The sequence below is a fragment of the Oncorhynchus nerka genome, linkage group LG26 (genome assembly GCF_034236695.1).
Source record: "Oncorhynchus nerka isolate Pitt River linkage group LG26, Oner_Uvic_2.0, whole genome shotgun sequence".
In the NCBI taxonomy this organism is placed as follows: Eukaryota; Metazoa; Chordata; class Actinopteri; order Salmoniformes; family Salmonidae; genus Oncorhynchus; species Oncorhynchus nerka.
Genome location: NC_088421.1, coordinates 25,275,529 through 25,292,000, shown reverse-complemented (window position 1 = coordinate 25,292,000; position 16,472 = coordinate 25,275,529). Strand labels below are relative to the sequence as shown.

At 45.8% G+C, this 16,472-nt stretch overlaps 2 protein-coding genes across 6 annotated transcripts; one reads left to right on the top strand and one right to left on the bottom strand.

Moving 5' to 3' along the window:
* The first annotated feature begins 3,832 nt into the window (after window positions 1–3,832).
* LOC115110759 (cytochrome c oxidase subunit 6A, mitochondrial-like) lies at window positions 3,833–5,572 on the top strand. 3 transcript variants are annotated; one of them, XM_029636647.2, is made up of 5 exons: window positions 3,833–3,949; window positions 4,042–4,099; window positions 4,512–4,589; window positions 4,995–5,137; window positions 5,294–5,572. In XM_029636647.2, exons 3-5 carry the CDS (start codon window positions 4,514–4,516, stop codon window positions 5,381–5,383), a joined length of 309 nt encoding a protein of 102 aa, XP_029492507.1. In that variant the 5' UTR covers window positions 3,833–3,949; window positions 4,042–4,099; window positions 4,512–4,513; the 3' UTR covers window positions 5,384–5,572. The 3 variants fall into 3 exon arrangements, with proteins under 3 accessions (XP_029492507.1, XP_029492505.1, XP_029492506.1); XM_029636646.2 differs by having other exon boundaries at window positions 3,842–3,949; window positions 4,027–4,099; XM_029636645.2 differs by lacking the exon at window positions 4,042–4,099 and having other exon boundaries at window positions 3,841–3,949.
* Window positions 5,573–6,005: 433 nt separating this feature from the next.
* Window positions 6,006–16,443, bottom strand: LOC115110920 (armadillo repeat-containing protein 5-like). 3 transcript variants are annotated; one of them, XM_065010301.1, is made up of 8 exons: window positions 16,112–16,443; window positions 15,423–15,928; window positions 15,261–15,291; window positions 15,063–15,173; window positions 9,851–10,745; window positions 8,459–9,744; window positions 8,234–8,366; window positions 6,006–8,140 (listed from the first exon to the last, which is right to left on the bottom strand). In XM_065010301.1, exons 2-8 carry the CDS (start codon window positions 15,828–15,830, stop codon window positions 6,649–6,651), a joined length of 4,356 nt encoding a protein of 1,451 aa, XP_064866373.1. In that variant the 5' UTR covers window positions 15,831–15,928; window positions 16,112–16,443; the 3' UTR covers window positions 6,006–6,648. The 3 variants fall into 3 exon arrangements, with proteins under 3 accessions (XP_064866373.1, XP_064866372.1, XP_064866374.1); XM_065010300.1 differs by having other exon boundaries at window positions 16,137–16,443; XM_065010302.1 differs by lacking the exons at window positions 15,261–15,291; window positions 16,112–16,443 and having other exon boundaries at window positions 15,423–15,480.
* Window positions 16,444–16,472: the final 29 nt, after the last annotated feature.

Genomic DNA, 16,472 nt, shown 5'->3' with positions numbered 1-16,472 from the left:
TTGTTTGTCTGTAATATTTGTAATGACTTGGTGCTGCCTATCTTGGCCAGGGCGCTCTTGAAAAAAAATAGATTTTAAATCTCAATGAGCCCTTCCTGGTTAAATAAAGGTTAAATATTTTTTTCAATTTTAAATATGGATGTTGAGGGAGAAGTAATAGGCATCTAGGCAAGTCAGAGAAACACCAAACAGGAGGGTGAAAGTCTTTGTCAATTGGATATCCTGCCATAGCCACACAATGCCCCATCTGGTGGTCAGTAAAAATACTGTACCCAGACTGTAAAAAAAACATTGAGTTGGTTGGTTGGTTCACTATCAGTGGTGTGCATTCATGGATGCCAAGAGAGGCCAGGCTTCCCCACAAAATTCACCAAGAAAAAAATATTTAAAAAACATAAAATAATGTATCTTTTGTGTTTAATCCTTTTCCTTCAAATCACAAGAGGCTGAATGTACAGTCGTGGCCAAAAGTTTTCAGAATGACACAAATATGAATTTTCCCAAAGTCTGCTGCCTCAGTTTGTATGATGGCAATTTGCATATAGTCCAGAATGTTATGAAGAGTGATCAGATCAATTGCAATTAATTGCAAAATCCCTCTTTTCCATACAAATGAACTGAATCCCCCCCAAAAAACATTTCCACTGCATTTCAGCCCTGCCACAAAAGGACCAGCTGACATCATGTCAGTGATTCTCTCGTTAACACAGGTGTGAGTGTTGACGAGGACAAGGCTGGAGATCCGTCAGTCATGCTGATTGAGTTCGAATAACAGACTGGAAGCTTCAAAAGGAGGGAATCATTGTTCTTCCTCTGTCAACCATGGTTACCTACAAGGAAACATGTGCCGTCATCATTGATTTGCACAAAAAGGGCTTCACAGGCAAGGATATTGCTGCCAGTAAGATTGCACCTAAATCAACCATTTTCAGATCATCAAGAACTTCAGGGAGAGCGGTTCATTTGTTGTGAAGAAGGCTTCAGGGCACCAAGAAAGTCCAGCAAGTGCCAGGACCGTCTCCTAAAGTTGATTCAGCTGCGAGATCGGGGCACCACCAGTACAGAGCTTGCTCAGGAATGGCAGCAGGCAGGTGTGAGTGCATCTGCACGCAAAGTGGGGCAAAGATTTTTGGAGGATGGCCTGGTGTCAAGAAGGGCAGCAAAGAAACCACTTCTCTCCAGGAAAAACATCAGGGACTGATATTCTGCAAAAGGTACAGGAATTGAACTGCTGAGGACTTGGGTAAAGTCATTTTCTCTGATGAATACCCTTTCTGATTGTTTAGGGCATCTGGAAAAAAGCTTGTCCGGAGAAGACAAGGTGAGCGCGCTACCATCAGTCCTGTGTCAGGCCAACAGTAAAGCATCCTGAGACCATTCATGTGTGGGGTTGCTTCTCAGCCAAGGGAGTGGGCTCACTCACAATTTTGCCTAAGAACACAGCCATGAATGAAGAATGGTACCAACACATCCTCCGAGAGCAACTTCTCCCAACCATCCAGGAACAGTTTGGTGATGAACAATGCCTTTTCCAGCATGACGGAGCACCTTGCCATAAGGTAAAAGTGATAACTAAGTGGCTTGGGAACAAAACATCGATATTTTGGATCCATGACCAGGAAACTCCCCAGACCTTAATCCCATTGAGAACGTGTGGTTAATCCTCAAGAGGCGGGTGGACAAACAAAACCCCACAAATTCTGACAAACTCCAAGCATTGATTATGCAAGAATATGCTGCCATCAGTCAGGATGTGGCCCAGAAGTTAATTGACAGCATGCCAGGGCGGATTGCAGAGCTCTTGAAAAAGAAGGGTCAACACCGCAAATATTGACTCTTTGCATCAACTTCATGTAATTGTCAATAAAAGCCTTTGACACGTATGAAATGCTTGTAATTATACTTCAGTATTCAATAGTAACATCTGACAAAAATATCTAAAGACACTGAGGCAGCAGACTTTGAGAAAATTAATATTTGTGTCATTCTCAAAACTTTTGGGCACAACTGTACTGTATCTCACCAGAGAAAGCATCCGAACAAGTGAAACAGCGCCCCTCTGTCACTGTATGTGTAGTTCCAAAAGAGTATGACATTGTAGCCACCTGTAGCATTGAATGCAAAGGAAGCCAGCGAGCATTTGATCTCCCATGATGAAACAAGTATAAAATAATAGCCAATCAGCGTTGAGCTAAACTGAGTGAGCTCAAATGTGAATGTTCCTAGCGCACCAAAAAAAGTGTAAAGGGAAGCCAACTTGGATTTGGTGTGAATAGTGGAGCTCCTGTTTCCTTTGCGACTTGCGGTAACTCACAGTGCTTCTAAATCCATAGTTGTTTAGTGGTCCGAAAATGTTGGAAACAGTAACTTGCTTGACCATGCTGTAGGTCATGTAACTGTTTGCTACATGCAATATGCTTTGTGGACTTCACTGGACAGAGGTTGCTTGTCGCTTTTGCGATGAAACAAAGCTGTAGTTGAATTTATTCTGCCACTTTGTCCTCTTATTGTCTCAGCCTTTAGGTCTATATATCAAGGCCACATGAACTAACAGGTTATAGAGCAAACAACGCAATTATTACAAATATAGGTTGTAATATGGCTTTTCTTACCCACGAACCGCTACTGTTCTGATATGATAATTATCTATAGCGAAGTAATACTACACTTCTAGACCTATTTGCTATCTCGTCTTTGAATGTCAATATTAAGTATTTAATTTCAAACCCAAATGTGCAGCATTAAACCTATGGTTCTGTCAGCTTCAATAAGATAGGCCTACACCACGGACACTATTATCTGACATGCACGCACGCGCACGCGCACACGCGCGCACACACGCACGCACGCACGCACGCACGCACGCACACACGCACACACACACACACACACACACACACACACACACACACACACACACACACACACACACACACACACACACACACACACACACACACACACACACACACACACACACGTCCCGCCCAACTATGAGAGAGATAGCTCAACATTAAGCAATACAAAGTTCAGGCTGCAGTCTGTAGGTATAGAACGATCACTGTCTAGGAAGAGGTGTGGGTGCTGCACTGTGACTGCCACTGACTAACCGCAGATCAGGGCATACTGTTACCCTGTGACACACAGTGGGAGCTATTTCTGAACTTGTACAAGTTCCAGCTGGACCAGATTCAAGTCAGACTTCAGCAAATGAAAAGGACAGGTCAGCTGCACCATGATTAGCAGACACACCTATCAGTCATATTCACAACTTCCGATTGTACACGTCCCATTCTCTATGTAACTGAAGTATAGTTGATGAAAATACATTTATCTACAAATGCCAACCCTATGAAATTAGGCGTGCTGAATTGCTTGACACATTAGCCTTCTTGTGAACTCTTCAACAAAAACATAAAGGAAATACAGACCATCTATTTCAAAGCTTCATCAGACGCTATTTTCCCACTTCAGACCCTTTCCCGCCATCTGATCAACATGTGATGTCGTTCATGGTAATCTATCAATCTCACGTGCATGTGGTCATGCGCAGAATTAGATTGAACAAAACTGGGACCTACTACTATTAGTAGGATCTTAATTTTAACCGGTTTTAGTGTAAATTCCTAGAATATCAAGTTTATATTTGGTCAAGTGCAAAAGTGCCTAGCACTTACACAGCAGGAAATCTCATGTGCAGTTTACAAAGAGACAAAAACACAACAGACAATGTCAACCACCCATCCCATTCCTTCTTCCTCTCTATCACAGATCTTCCGGCCTGCCTTTTGCACTTGACCAAATATAAACTTGATATTTCTTGGCAGACGGACAGGTTGCAACAGGGAGGAGTCTCACAGTTCTGTTCAGTCCAGGACAGGCTGAAGGACAAACAGACACAAAGGTGCAGAAAGAGAAAGGGACAAAAGACTGACCAACAAAATTAAAGGTGAGTTAAACTTTTTGGATAAAGAACAGAAAGTTTTTACAGATTTTATGGTATTTGTTTAATTTTTGCTTCCCAAGTCTTTCCCATTTCAGATCACCAGTAATATCAACAGGCCTGTGGCTTCTGTCTGTTGTTAAACTTTACTTTTAGGTATTTAAAACCCAATATTTATAAAATGTATTTGACTTCATTTGAAAATGACTAGGTTAGACATTTACTGTCAGTTAACATGTATTGTGAGCCATTTTAATGGGGTATCTTATCTATGAAGGTTTAATGAGAGCTTCAGCTTGACCTACTTACTGTATGTGAAGTTGCTGGGGTAGAGGAGCCACAATATAAACCTTTAACATGGATAACGTGTGGGCCTGGACCTGGATGATTTCATCTTGTCTATAGGGTGTAATAAATTACCTTGAAATATAATAGCACTTTTCTAAAAGGAATAAATCTACTCATCTGAACATAGCCTACTGCCTCTCTGTCTACACAAACATAGAAACTAATTCCCAGTTCTATCCTCTGTCCATTGGTTTAAGAGTTGTCTGTCTGTACTCCACAGGAATGGCGTCTCCTGCATCGATGGTGGCCCGCAGGGTATTATCTGCTGCATCACACGCAGGCCATGAGGGAGGATCAGGTGTGTGTAATGTACTTAACTCTTCTCATATTGTGTTATATTCTCTGTGCCCTACTGCCTGCACCTTTTGTGTTCAGTTGGGCTTCTGGGTTTAACATTAACAGAGGTTTGTGGAAAGTTGGCAGTCTTCCTCTTACATTCATTAAATGTTTGTGCTCTGCTGTATTTAGGCCTGTCAGGTGACTTACAAATGTATCATATTGTAATTGATGCGCTTCTGTCCTGCATGTCAGAGCCTGAGACAAGGAACCAAGGCTGAGTCACTGAAATCTGAACTGGATCATCAGTGTTTTGGAGCTGCTGTTACTTAGTTATGCTGGTGTTGTGATGTACCTAAGCCTTGATAACTCAGGGTCACACAGAACCGTTGAGTCTGATCTAGCGGAAATGGTTTGAACTCCACAGCTAGGACCTGGAAGGTCCTGTCGTTTGTGTTGGCCCTACCTGGTGTGGCCGTCTGCATCGCCAACGCCTACATGAAGATGCAGCAGCACTCCCATGAACCCCCTGAGTTTGTGGCCTACTCACACCTTCGCATCCGCACCAAGGTGATACAGGAGGCACTCTGATAACCAACAGACTAACTTCACTCACAGTTCATCATCTACATGTTAGGATTGGTAGTAGTAGTGGGATGTCTTTCTGAACATAGGTCTAGTTTTATCCAATCTATCCTGAATGATGAAAACAACTTTCTCTTTCAGAAATGGCCCTGGGGTGATGGCAACCACTCTCTCTTCCACAACCCTCATGAAAATGCTCTTCCTGAGGGCTATGAGGGCCCCCGCCACTAAGGAAACCTCCTAACTCTATGCTGATCATCCACCTTCCCTGATTGCTACATGCTGAATAGCTGTAATCTATAGCTCTAATGAACCTGGCATTATGCTACTGACCAAGGGGCCAATTAGCAACACTACTGACTGTGGTTCTCTCAGTCAGATAGAAATAAAAAATATACTAGTTTTACTGTATCACACACACACTGAGTGGCTTCTCATTTCTTTACCTCCAACTGTCTGATATTATGTGTAAGATGAATGGAACTAGTATGTAAACATACATATATTCCAGTTCTGAACGCCAAACATACATTGAGGACAAGACTGACCAACACAGACGTTGGCTGTGCGTAGTGGGTGTGGCCTTGCTCTTACCACAGAACATTGGCTGTGCGTAGTGGGTGTGGCCTTGCTCTTCCCACAGAACATTGGATGTGCGTAGTGGGTGTGGCCTTGCTCTTACCACAGAACATTGGCTGTCATTTTCTGTTCATTTCCCAACAATTCTCCATGTTGAATCCCCACTGTTCGTCTGAGCACCGAGCAGGTGACCTACTGCGCATAGTCAACATTCGTGTTGATCTGTCTTGTCCTTTAGATACAGTATTCCTTTTCAGACAGGACAAAAGAGAAAGACGTCTAAACAGATTTATTGAGGAGCGTGGATTCACATGAGGCGAGTGAAAGCTGATCTCTGTTATCGTCACCTTGCAGCTACTCCTAAAGTTCACTTTATTTACAGCATATACAACATGGCACCCAGTTCCACCCTGATTATTAGTCATCCAAGTCAATACAGGACATTTACAGGACAGCTGTGTATATTTCAAAATCAAACTGAAAATATAAAAAAAGTTAACATTACATGCAACAAAAGTATTTAGCATATTACATTATGCTAATGTTTTCATTATAATACAACTTAATTTACAGTGCACCATGAGATCATTATTTTCCTCATGATTCACTGTCTGAGAACCCATCCCTTTAAATGGCAGCGTGACTCCTTTAAATATAAATGTACTATTCTGAAGAAAATAATTCAAACTTCAATTACTTTGTAAACACCAATATTGGAATATAAAGGTTATTTGTTGTGAGACAAAGACAGATATTCACAAGGAAGGAAGGCTAATCATTTTGTGAAGACTTTTCACAATGACAAACGTTAACTTCAGTGTCATTGGAGAGACAATCACATGATCTCATACCATCCCTAATAATCTATTTCATCCTGTTTCTCCTCTCCTCACCTCCATCTCCACCCAACACCCCTCTCAGCTCAGGGCCATGGTGGCCAGACTCACTAGGTCACGTTTCAGAGTCTCTGTACAGTCTGCCTCTCTGGCCAGTCTGTGCAGGCAGTCTGCAGCCAGGGAAGAAGGGCGGGGCTGGGAGAAGCCCTGAGAGCCCAGCAGTAGGGACAGGCAGGCCCTGCCCAGTCCAGGATAGCTGTACCGTTGGGAAAACCAATACACCTGGGGTAGGAGGGTCCATCTACCAGGACCAACTTTAGAGTCCTGTACAGAATCCGCAACCTTGTGTGTGTTTGAAACACTCCGCAGTTTAGAACGTCTTTTGCAGCACTTTGAGGCAGAACTTGATTTCAGCGGATTGACACAAGTCTCCAGTCCTGAGGTTGTCTTTGGTGCACTATTGCCCTTCTGGCCTGGTCCAGGGGCAGAGTGCCGTCTACCCTCTGTCTGCTGACAGGGTTGGAGTCCAGAGCCATGTAGTGACTCAGCCTGGCCTGCTGTCACTGTGGGGGCCAAGGAGTCTGTCTGGGCCTCAGAACCACTCAACTCTAGTCCAGATGTGCGGTTTGCCAGGCTCTCGTCAGCAGACTCTCCCTCTGACCCATATTGGTCCATGTTAGATGGAGGCTTTTTGCCAACATCTGCAATTCGACCAGCATTCTTGGCAGAGCAGGACAGCAAAGACACACACAGATCCTCCACCTCCCTCTGCAACTCTGTCACCAAAAACCTACAGGCCCCCATCATCGTCTCAGCTAGGGGGGTCTTCTGGAAGCCCTGTGCCTCTGGTGAGGGTTCTTCTGCCCCGTCTCGCCAGACACCCAGCCCCTCAGAGGCCAATGATCCTAAAATCTGACACTCTCCTCTGCCTTCTCTCTCCGTCTCATCCCCCTGTTCCTCTGCAGTCTCTCCGTCCTTGTTCAGGCGACAGCCATGCAGATAGTGCAGTACAGGTAGCAGCATGCCTTGGCTCACATCCCTGATGGGGATGGCCTCCCCGGTTCTCCCTTGTGCCTCTCCAAAGCCCCCCCTCAACAGGGCCCTGAAGTACTCAGACCCCACCACCTCAGTTCCCTCCGCCCCAGCCACTGCTTCCCTATTGGCTGACACCTGGCTCCCATCATCCAGCAGGAAGAGGAGGTCAAAGGTTGAGTCATTGTAAGGACAGATATTGACCAGACGAGGCTTTTTTAAGGGAGGGGGTGAAGCTTTACCGGTTTGTGAGACTGACAGGGGTTTGATAGGACTGAGTACCCTGCACCTTCTTTTAGCCAGTACTGTTTTGGGGCAACCCATCAGACTAGAGAGGCATCCAATCAGCAGGGAGAAATATAGAGAGTGGAGCTGGGGGGCAGAGACATGTTGCGGTGAGTTGAGACAATCTGAGAGGAGTCGTCGGCATTCACTGGTGTGATGGTCTTCCTCTTCCTCGTCCTCATTACATCCAAGGGGCTCCAGAGCCAAGAGTAGACCACCGTTGTCTAGAAGAAGTTTCTTCAAGAGAACCTTGTTACTGTTAGGGAACACAAGTTGATGTCAGATTACAGTTGGTATACATTTCTTAACATTCCACCAGTGCCATTTCACACAAGACAATTTGACTTACCCATTTACTAGTGGTAGAGACAGAGCACAGTTCAGCTTGTCTGACTCTGAGCCTGACAGCATTACATGGCTCAGGACTCCAGAACCAAATCCAGACTCACACTGAACACGTAGATTACTAAGCAGAGCAAGACCTAAAGACAATAAATTATACCCAAAACGTTACAGCAGCACCATTACAAACTAAAAACCAAACTTTATGATCAAGTACATCAATTAAACTTACCAAGCTGTTTCACTTTGGACTTGACCCTATCAGTCTGCCTCTCTCCAGCTCCCCAACTCTCAGGGTCACTCCCTCTCTGGACCAGGTGATGGCGGATCAGAGCCACTGAGCCAGTCCTGACCAGCGCCTGCAGACAGTTGGGGTTGCAGCTCAGCCGGCACAGCATGCGGAAGCACCTGCCGCTGGGGTCCTGATGCTGGCTGAGGTAGAACAGTAGGCCAGAGATGATGCTTGAGTTGACCAGAGCAGCGCTGGGGTCCGTGGCATGAGAGAAGCGTGAGAGCAGCAGCAGGATGGGAGACTCTGGGGCCCAAGGCTCAGGGTGGTAGGGGTGGTGATAGGCCTGGGGTCGGGACACTGGGGGAGGGGTGTCGAGGGGCACCACACTGGAGCGGGTGGTTGAGGGGACACGTGGCCTTTTCCGTGGAGGGGAGGAGAACTTGGATGGGGAGACGGAAGTGAGGGGTGGAATAGTGGGGGAAGGGAGAGAAGAGGTAGAGGAGCCAGGCTGGGCTTGGGTGGTGGAGATAGAGGAGCTGGGCTGGGCTCGGGGGGTGGAGATAGAGGAGCTGGGCTGGGCTCGGGGGTGGAGATAGAGGAGCTGGGCTGGGCTCGGGGGTGGAGATAGAGGAGCTGGGCTGGGCTCGGGGTGGAGGTAGAGGAGCTGGGCTGGGCTCGGGGGTGGAGGTAGAGGAGCTGGGCTGGGCTCTGGGGGTGGAGGTAGAGGAGCTGGGCTGGGTTCGGGGGGTGGAGGTAGAGGAGCTGAGCTGGGCTCGGGGGTGGAGGTAGAGGAGCTGGGCTGGGCTCGGGGGTGGAGGTAGAGGAGCTGGGCTGGGCGGTGGAGGTAGAGGAGACGGGTTGGGCTCGGGGTGGAGATAGAGGAGCTGGGCTGGGCTCGGGGGGTGGAGGTAGAGGAGCCGGGCTGGGCTTGGGGGTTGGAGTTAGAGGAGCCGGGCTGGGCTTGGGGGGTGGAGGTAGAGAAGGGCAGAGGGACACAGGAAGGCAGATCAGCGGTTTTTGAGGGAGATGACATGTGGACCTGAGCTGGAGAACTCGTTGAGGTAGAGGGGGTGGATTGACTCTGAGATTTGGGTGCGGATAAGGGAGTGGAGGAAGGTAGTGAGCTGGTAGGAGATAAGCATTTTAAAGGGGAATGACAGTCAGTGGAAGAGGTTTGGGGAGAAGAAGAAGGGATATGAAGACTCCCCCAATCTCCCTCCGTGCCTCCAGGAGAGTCAAGAAGATCCCCCTCAGAGGAGATCAACCCTTCAGACACCAACCAGGACCTGGAGGAGCAGCAATAGGACAGGTCAGATAACCATTTTTACAAAACTCAAATAATTCACAGGTGCACAAACCCAGAGGGGGGCAAAGGCGAGTCTGTTCACTCACCTCAGGCTAAGAAAGCTGGATGACCCAAGGACATGCTCCTTCCCCATCTCCTCTTTCCTGTTCCCCTCTAGGGGAGGGAAGTCAAATGAGTCGAAACATGACGTAGACAGCAGCTCTGACGCAAACATGGTAGAGGTGAGGCTCACATCCATCTTCCCAGCAGATGGCTCCTCACCTTTAGCCAGCTCCACTAACCGAGCAACTAGCAGGGGGACTATTCCCAAGTCTTGTAACTGTTCCAGGGCAGCTTCGTCATAGACAAAGTCAACACAAGCCAGAATGACCAATCGGTCGAGGGGGTGGCTCCGATGGACACCAAGGAAGCCAATCAACACCTCCAGACCGCCACTCTCCTTCACTTTGGCCCGGTTCACTGCCTCTTTGCAGCATAAGCAGAGAGCCTTGAGGAACACTCCAGACTTCAGGCCGTCCTTCTTGACCTCCTCCGTAAACTTCTGGATTACCCCCAGGGAACCCACCAGAGGACGTAAGCAGCCTTGAGTGCACATGTTGGCCAGGGTTTTCAACGCAAGCTCCTCAAAAGGTTTAGCGGCCTCTCCCGAAGCCATGACACCTAGCTGAGCTAGAACCCCAGATCGGGACACCTCTCTAGCACACTCTACACCACAGCCCCTGGTGAGCTCATGGAGGGTCCGGAGTGCTGCTCTCCTCAGCCCCAGAGGGTACTCTGGAGCAATGAGCGGGGCGAGAGCAGTCAGAGTACCCTGGGTGAGCAGTAAAAGGCGGTTTGAGGGGGTGTCTGCAAGGTAGAGGAGGGCACGGGCAGCTGACTGAGCACACTCTAGTTTAGAGGAAGGGGCTTCCAGTGGGTCATCAGAGGGAGGGGATGGGGCAGATGCAAGAGAGACGCAGAGGAGCAGGAGTGGAACACCACCTGTGTCGAAAACAGAAAAGCAATTATTTTTCAGGGACAAAATCTAATGTTCAACTTATCCAGTACCAGTACTCATTCAAGGGTTTCTTTATATTTACTATATTGTAGAATAATAGTGAAGACATCAAAACTATGAAAGAACACATATGGAATCATGTAGTAACCATAAAAATGTTAAACAAATCAAAATAAATTGTATATTTGGGGTTCTTCAAAATAGCCACCCTTTGCCAAGTGTGTGCAAAGCTGTCAAGGCATTCTCTCAACCAGCTTCATGAGGTAGTCACCTGGAATTCATTTAAATTAACAGCGTTGTTAAAGTTTATTTGTGGAATTTCTTTCCTTCTTAATGCGTTTGAGCCAATCAGTTGTGTTGTGACAAAGTAGGGGTGTATGAAGAAGATACCCCTATTTGGTTAAAAAAAAAAGTCAATATATGGCAAGAACAGCTCAAATAAGCAAAGAGAAATGACAGTCTTTAATAGAACTTTAAGACATGAAGGTCAGTCAATCCAGATAATTTCAAGAACTTTAAAAAAAAATTCAAGTGCAGTCACAAAAACCATCAAGCGCTATGATGAAACTGGCTCTCATGAGGACCACCACAGGGATGGAAGATCCAGAGTTACCTCTGCTGCAGAGAATAAGTTCATTAACTTCTTGGTGACAGGGGGCAGTATTTTCACATCCGGATTAAATGAATGCCCAAATTCAACTGCCTGCTACTCATCCCCTGAAGATAAGATATGCATATTATTAGTAGATTTGGATAGACTCTGGGACTCCAGATTTCTAAGGGACCTTCTTGCAGTTCCTAGCGCTTCCACTGGATGTCAACAGTCTTTAGAAATTGGTTGAGGTTTTTCCTTTGTAATGAAGAAGTAAAGCCATCTTGAACGAGGATCTCTTGAAGTGTACTGTTACGATAGAGGTGCATGACCAGAAAGCTAGCTACAGTTTGTTTTCCTCCTGTATTGAACACAGATCATCCCGTCTTCAATTTTATCGATTATTTACTTAAAAAATACCCGAAGTTGTATTACAAAAGTAGTTTAAAATGTTTTGGCAAAGTTTACAGGTAACTTTTGAGATATTTTGCCATCACGTTGCGCAAGTTGGAACCGGTGTTTTTCTGGATCAAACGCGCCAAATAAATGGACATTTTGGATATATATTGACGGAATTAATCGAACAAAAGGACCATTTGTGATGTTTATGGGACATATTGGAGTGCCAACAAAAGAAGCTCGTCCAAGGTAAGGCATGAATTATATTTTTATTTATGCGTTTTGTGTCGTGCCTGCAGGATTGAAATATGCTTCTCTCTCTTTGTTTACGGAGGTGCTATCCTCAGATAATAGCATCGTTTGCTTTCGCCGAAAAGCCTTTTTGAAATCTGGCTGGATTCACAATTGTAGCTTTAATTTGCTATCTTGCATGTGTGATTTAATGAAAGTTTGATTTTTATAGTAATTTATTTGAATTTGGCGCTCTGCATTTTGCCTGGCTTTTGGCCAGGTGGGACGCTAGCATCCCACATATCCCAGAGAGGTTAAGAGTCACCATCCTCAGAAATTGCAGCCCAAATAAGTGCTTCAGAGTACAAGTAAGACATCTCAACATTAAATGTTCAGAGGAGACTGCATGAAATCAGGCCTTCATGATCAAATTGCTGCAAAGAAACCACTACTAAAGGGCCACTAAGATGAGACTTGGGCAAAGAAACACGAGCAATGGACTTCAAAAGGTCTTCAAAAGCCAAGTTAACAAACAGATTACCGACCATTTCAAATCCCACCGTACCTTCTCCGCTATGCAACCTAGTTTCAGAGCTGGTCATGGGTGCACCTCAGCCACGCTTAAGGTTCTAAACGACATCATAACCGCCATCGATAAGAGACATTACTGTGCAGCCGTATTCATCGACCTGGCCAAGGCTTTCGACTGTCAATCACCACATTCTTATTGGCAGACTCGACAGACATTACATCATCATTACATTTAAGTCATTTAGCAGACACTCTTATCCAGAGCGACTTACAAATTGGTGCATTCACCTTATGACATCCAGTGGAACAGCCACTTTACAATAGTGTATCTAAATCTTTTAAGGGGGGGGGGGGGGTGAGAAGGATTACTTTATCCTATCCTAGGTATTCCTTAAAGAGGTGGGGTTTCAGGTGTCTCCGGAAGGTGGTGATTGACTCCGCTGTCCTGGTGTCGTGAGGGAGTTTGTTCCACCATTGGGGGGCCAGAGCAGCGAACAGTTTTGACAGCCTTGGTTTCTCAAATGATTGCCTCGCCTGGTTTACCAACTACTTCTCAGACGGAGTTCAGTGTGTCAAATCGGAAGGCCTGTTGTCCGGACCTCTGGCAGTCTCTATGGGGGTGCCACAGGGTTCAATCCTCGGGTCGACTCTCTTCTCTGTATACATCACTGATGCTGCTCTTGGTGCTGGTGATTCTCTGGTACACCTCTACGCAGAGGACACCATTCTGTATACTTATGGCCCCTCTTTGGACACTGTTAACTAACCTCCAGACGAGCTTCAATGCCATACAACTCTCCTTCCGTGGCCTCCAACTGCTCTTAAAACGCAGGGGAAACTAAATGCATGCTATTCAACCGGTCACTGCCCGCACCTGCTAGCCCGTCCAGCATCATCACTACTCTGAACGGCTCTGACTTAGAATACGTGGACAACTACAAATACCTAGGTGTCTGGTTAGCCTGTAAACTCTCCTTCTAGACTCACATTAAGCATCTCCAATCCAAAATTAAATCTAGAATTGGCTTCCTATTTCGCAACAAAGCATCCTTCACTCATGCTGCCAAACATACCCTCGTAAAACTGACCATCCTACCGATCCTCGACTTCGGTGATGTCATCTATAAAATAGACTCCAAAACTCTACTCGACAAACTGGATGCAGTCTATCACAGTGCCATCCGTTTTGTCACCAAAGCCCCCTACACTACCCACCATTGCGACCTGTACGCTCTCGTTGGTTGGCACTCGTTTCATACTCGTCGCCAAACCCACTGGCTACAGGTTATCTACAAGTTTCTGCTAGGTAAAGCCCCGCCTTATCTCAGCTCACTGGTTACCATAGCAGCACCCACTCGTAGCACGCGCTCCAGCAGGTATATCTCACTGGTCACTCCCAAAGCCAATTCCTCCTTTGGTCGTCTTTCCTTCCAGTTCTTTGCTGCCAATGACGGGAACGAACTGCAAAAATCTCTGAAGCTAGAGACTCAGATCTCCCTCACTAGCTTTAAGCACCAGCTGTCAGAGCAGCTCACAGATCACTGCACCTGTACATTGCCCACCTATCTGCCTACCTCATCCCCATACAGTATATATTTAGCTTGCTCCTTTGCACCCCATTATCTCTACTTGCACATTCATCTTCTGCACATCTACCATTCCAGTGTTTAATTGCTATATTGTAATTACTTCGCCAACATGGCCTACTTATTGCCTTAACTCCCTCATTTGCACTCACTCTATATAGACTTTTTGTTTTCTTTTGTTCGACTGTATTATTGACTATGTTTTGTTTATTCCATGTGTAACTCTGTGTTGTTGTATGTGTTGAATTTTGCTATGCTTTATCATCTTGGCCAGGTGGCAGTTGTAAATGAGAACTAATTCTCAACTAGCTTACCTGGTTAAATAAAGGTGAAAAAACACCAACAAAAAAAACATTAGGCCGATGGAAATCTGTCCTTTGGCCTGATGAGTCCAAATGTGAGATTTTTGGTTCCAACCGCCGTGCCTTTGTGAGACGCAAAGTAGGTGAACAGATGATATCCGCATGTGTGGTTCCCACTGTGAAGCATGGAGGAGGTGTGATGGTGCTTTGCTGGTGACACGGTCAGTGATTTATTTAGAATTCAAGGCGCACTTAACCACCATGGCTACCACAGCATTCTGCAGCAATACACCATCCCATCTGGTTTGCGCTTAGTGGGACAATAATTTGTTTATGAACAGGACAGGTGAAGCTGGTTGAGAGAATGCCAAGAGTGTGCAAAACTGTCATTAAGGCGGCTACTTTGAAGAATAAAAAATATATTTTGATTTGTTTAACACTTTTATGGTAATTCCGTGAATCCCTATGTCTTATTACATAGTTTGTAGAATAAGAGGGAAGACATCAATGTAGATAGTAGTACAAATAAAGAGAAACCCTGTTTCCAAACTTTTGACTGGTACTGTACTACAAAACAAAAATACTAATCAGAAAGTGATGTACAGACAGACACAGGTAGCCAAAATTATTATTCTTTTTTTTTTTTTTTTTTTTACTTACCGGCAGAGTGGATAAGTGTGGAACTCTCTGGGTCCATGGCCAAGTTCCCCAAGGCCCGGGCTGCTCTGTTCTGGATCGTCTCCATGGCTACATTCTTCTTCAAAATACCCACTAAGAAAGGAAGAACAAACTTATATTTCTGAAATTCTCACCATCATGTGAAATGAATGATTTAAACTTATTGTGATAGTCACTTGCCCACAATAGATATTCCATCAAGCTTCCTAACCTTTAGAGGGGAGAAAAACATTAAATATCATAATGTAAGTCACCACTGGCCAACTTTTCAGACTAAACATTCATATTCAATCAATGTAAATGTGTAGCAGCCCTGATTTGTCCTACACCCTTCTGTCTCACCTCAACTCGTGTCTGTCTCTCAGTGCAGCAGTTAGCCAGGATGCTGAGAGCCAGGTCCAGAGTCTTCCTGGAACACTCAGGGTGCTTTAGCAGGTCCAGGAGAGTGCGCAGTCCACCCTGGCCTCGGAATCGAGCTATCCCACTGCTTCCTCCTTTAATGTGCTGTGTGCGGATGGCCACCAGTGCTCGCCACTGCCCAGCTTTGACCCTCTTGTCCAGCTGTCTGTGTCCACTGGTGTCCGGCCCTGCAGTGCCTGGCTTGTGGTCCTCGGCTGCTGCTCTCCCAGGTTTAGAGAGCTGTGACAGGCACCAGGTCAGAGAGGTCTCTGGGGAGGCTGAGGACACTTCTCTGGGGTTGCCTGCCCATGTCCCATGTTTCTGGATCCCTGGCACTGGCTTTGATGCCATGATGCCACTAATTGTCTCCAACCCACCTGCTCTTCTGCTTATCCTCACTAACAAGTCACTTCAGACAGAAAGTGATGACATGGATGATGAAGGGGGGACTGAGGGGCAGAAATGTGGATCATTATTTTTGTGCATTTTACTTTTCAATTTTCTTAGGCTACATCAAAGTTATACAGTATTAAACATGGTTAACAAATGATCTCCTCTAGTGTATTTTCATCTTAATCAATTTCCAAAGTTTGTCAAAAAATTCTGGAAAATAACAAAAATGCTACCAATACCGGCATGACAAGTGGAAGAAATTACCCTTTGACCCCACTTCTTAGCAATGCTGCTGGGAGTTGAAGTTTGTAAACCTCTCGTCCACTCCCTACAAAGACAGGCCTCTGTATGCGAGAAGGCCCAACAAACAATCACGGTGCGTTATTGTGCGAACACAAGTGCTGTAATCTATGTTTTTAAGTCCCATCTCAAGAGTAATAAAGTATTTGCAATGACTAATTATTCCCACCGACATAATTAATTCAATCAAACGAAGAATAATCGTTTTAGCTAGCCGCTAACGCCATCTTTTAGCTGGACGATAAACAGGAGGCGCCACGAAAAGGGGGGAGGGATGTGTGAAGGGGTGGGTCGTTCTAT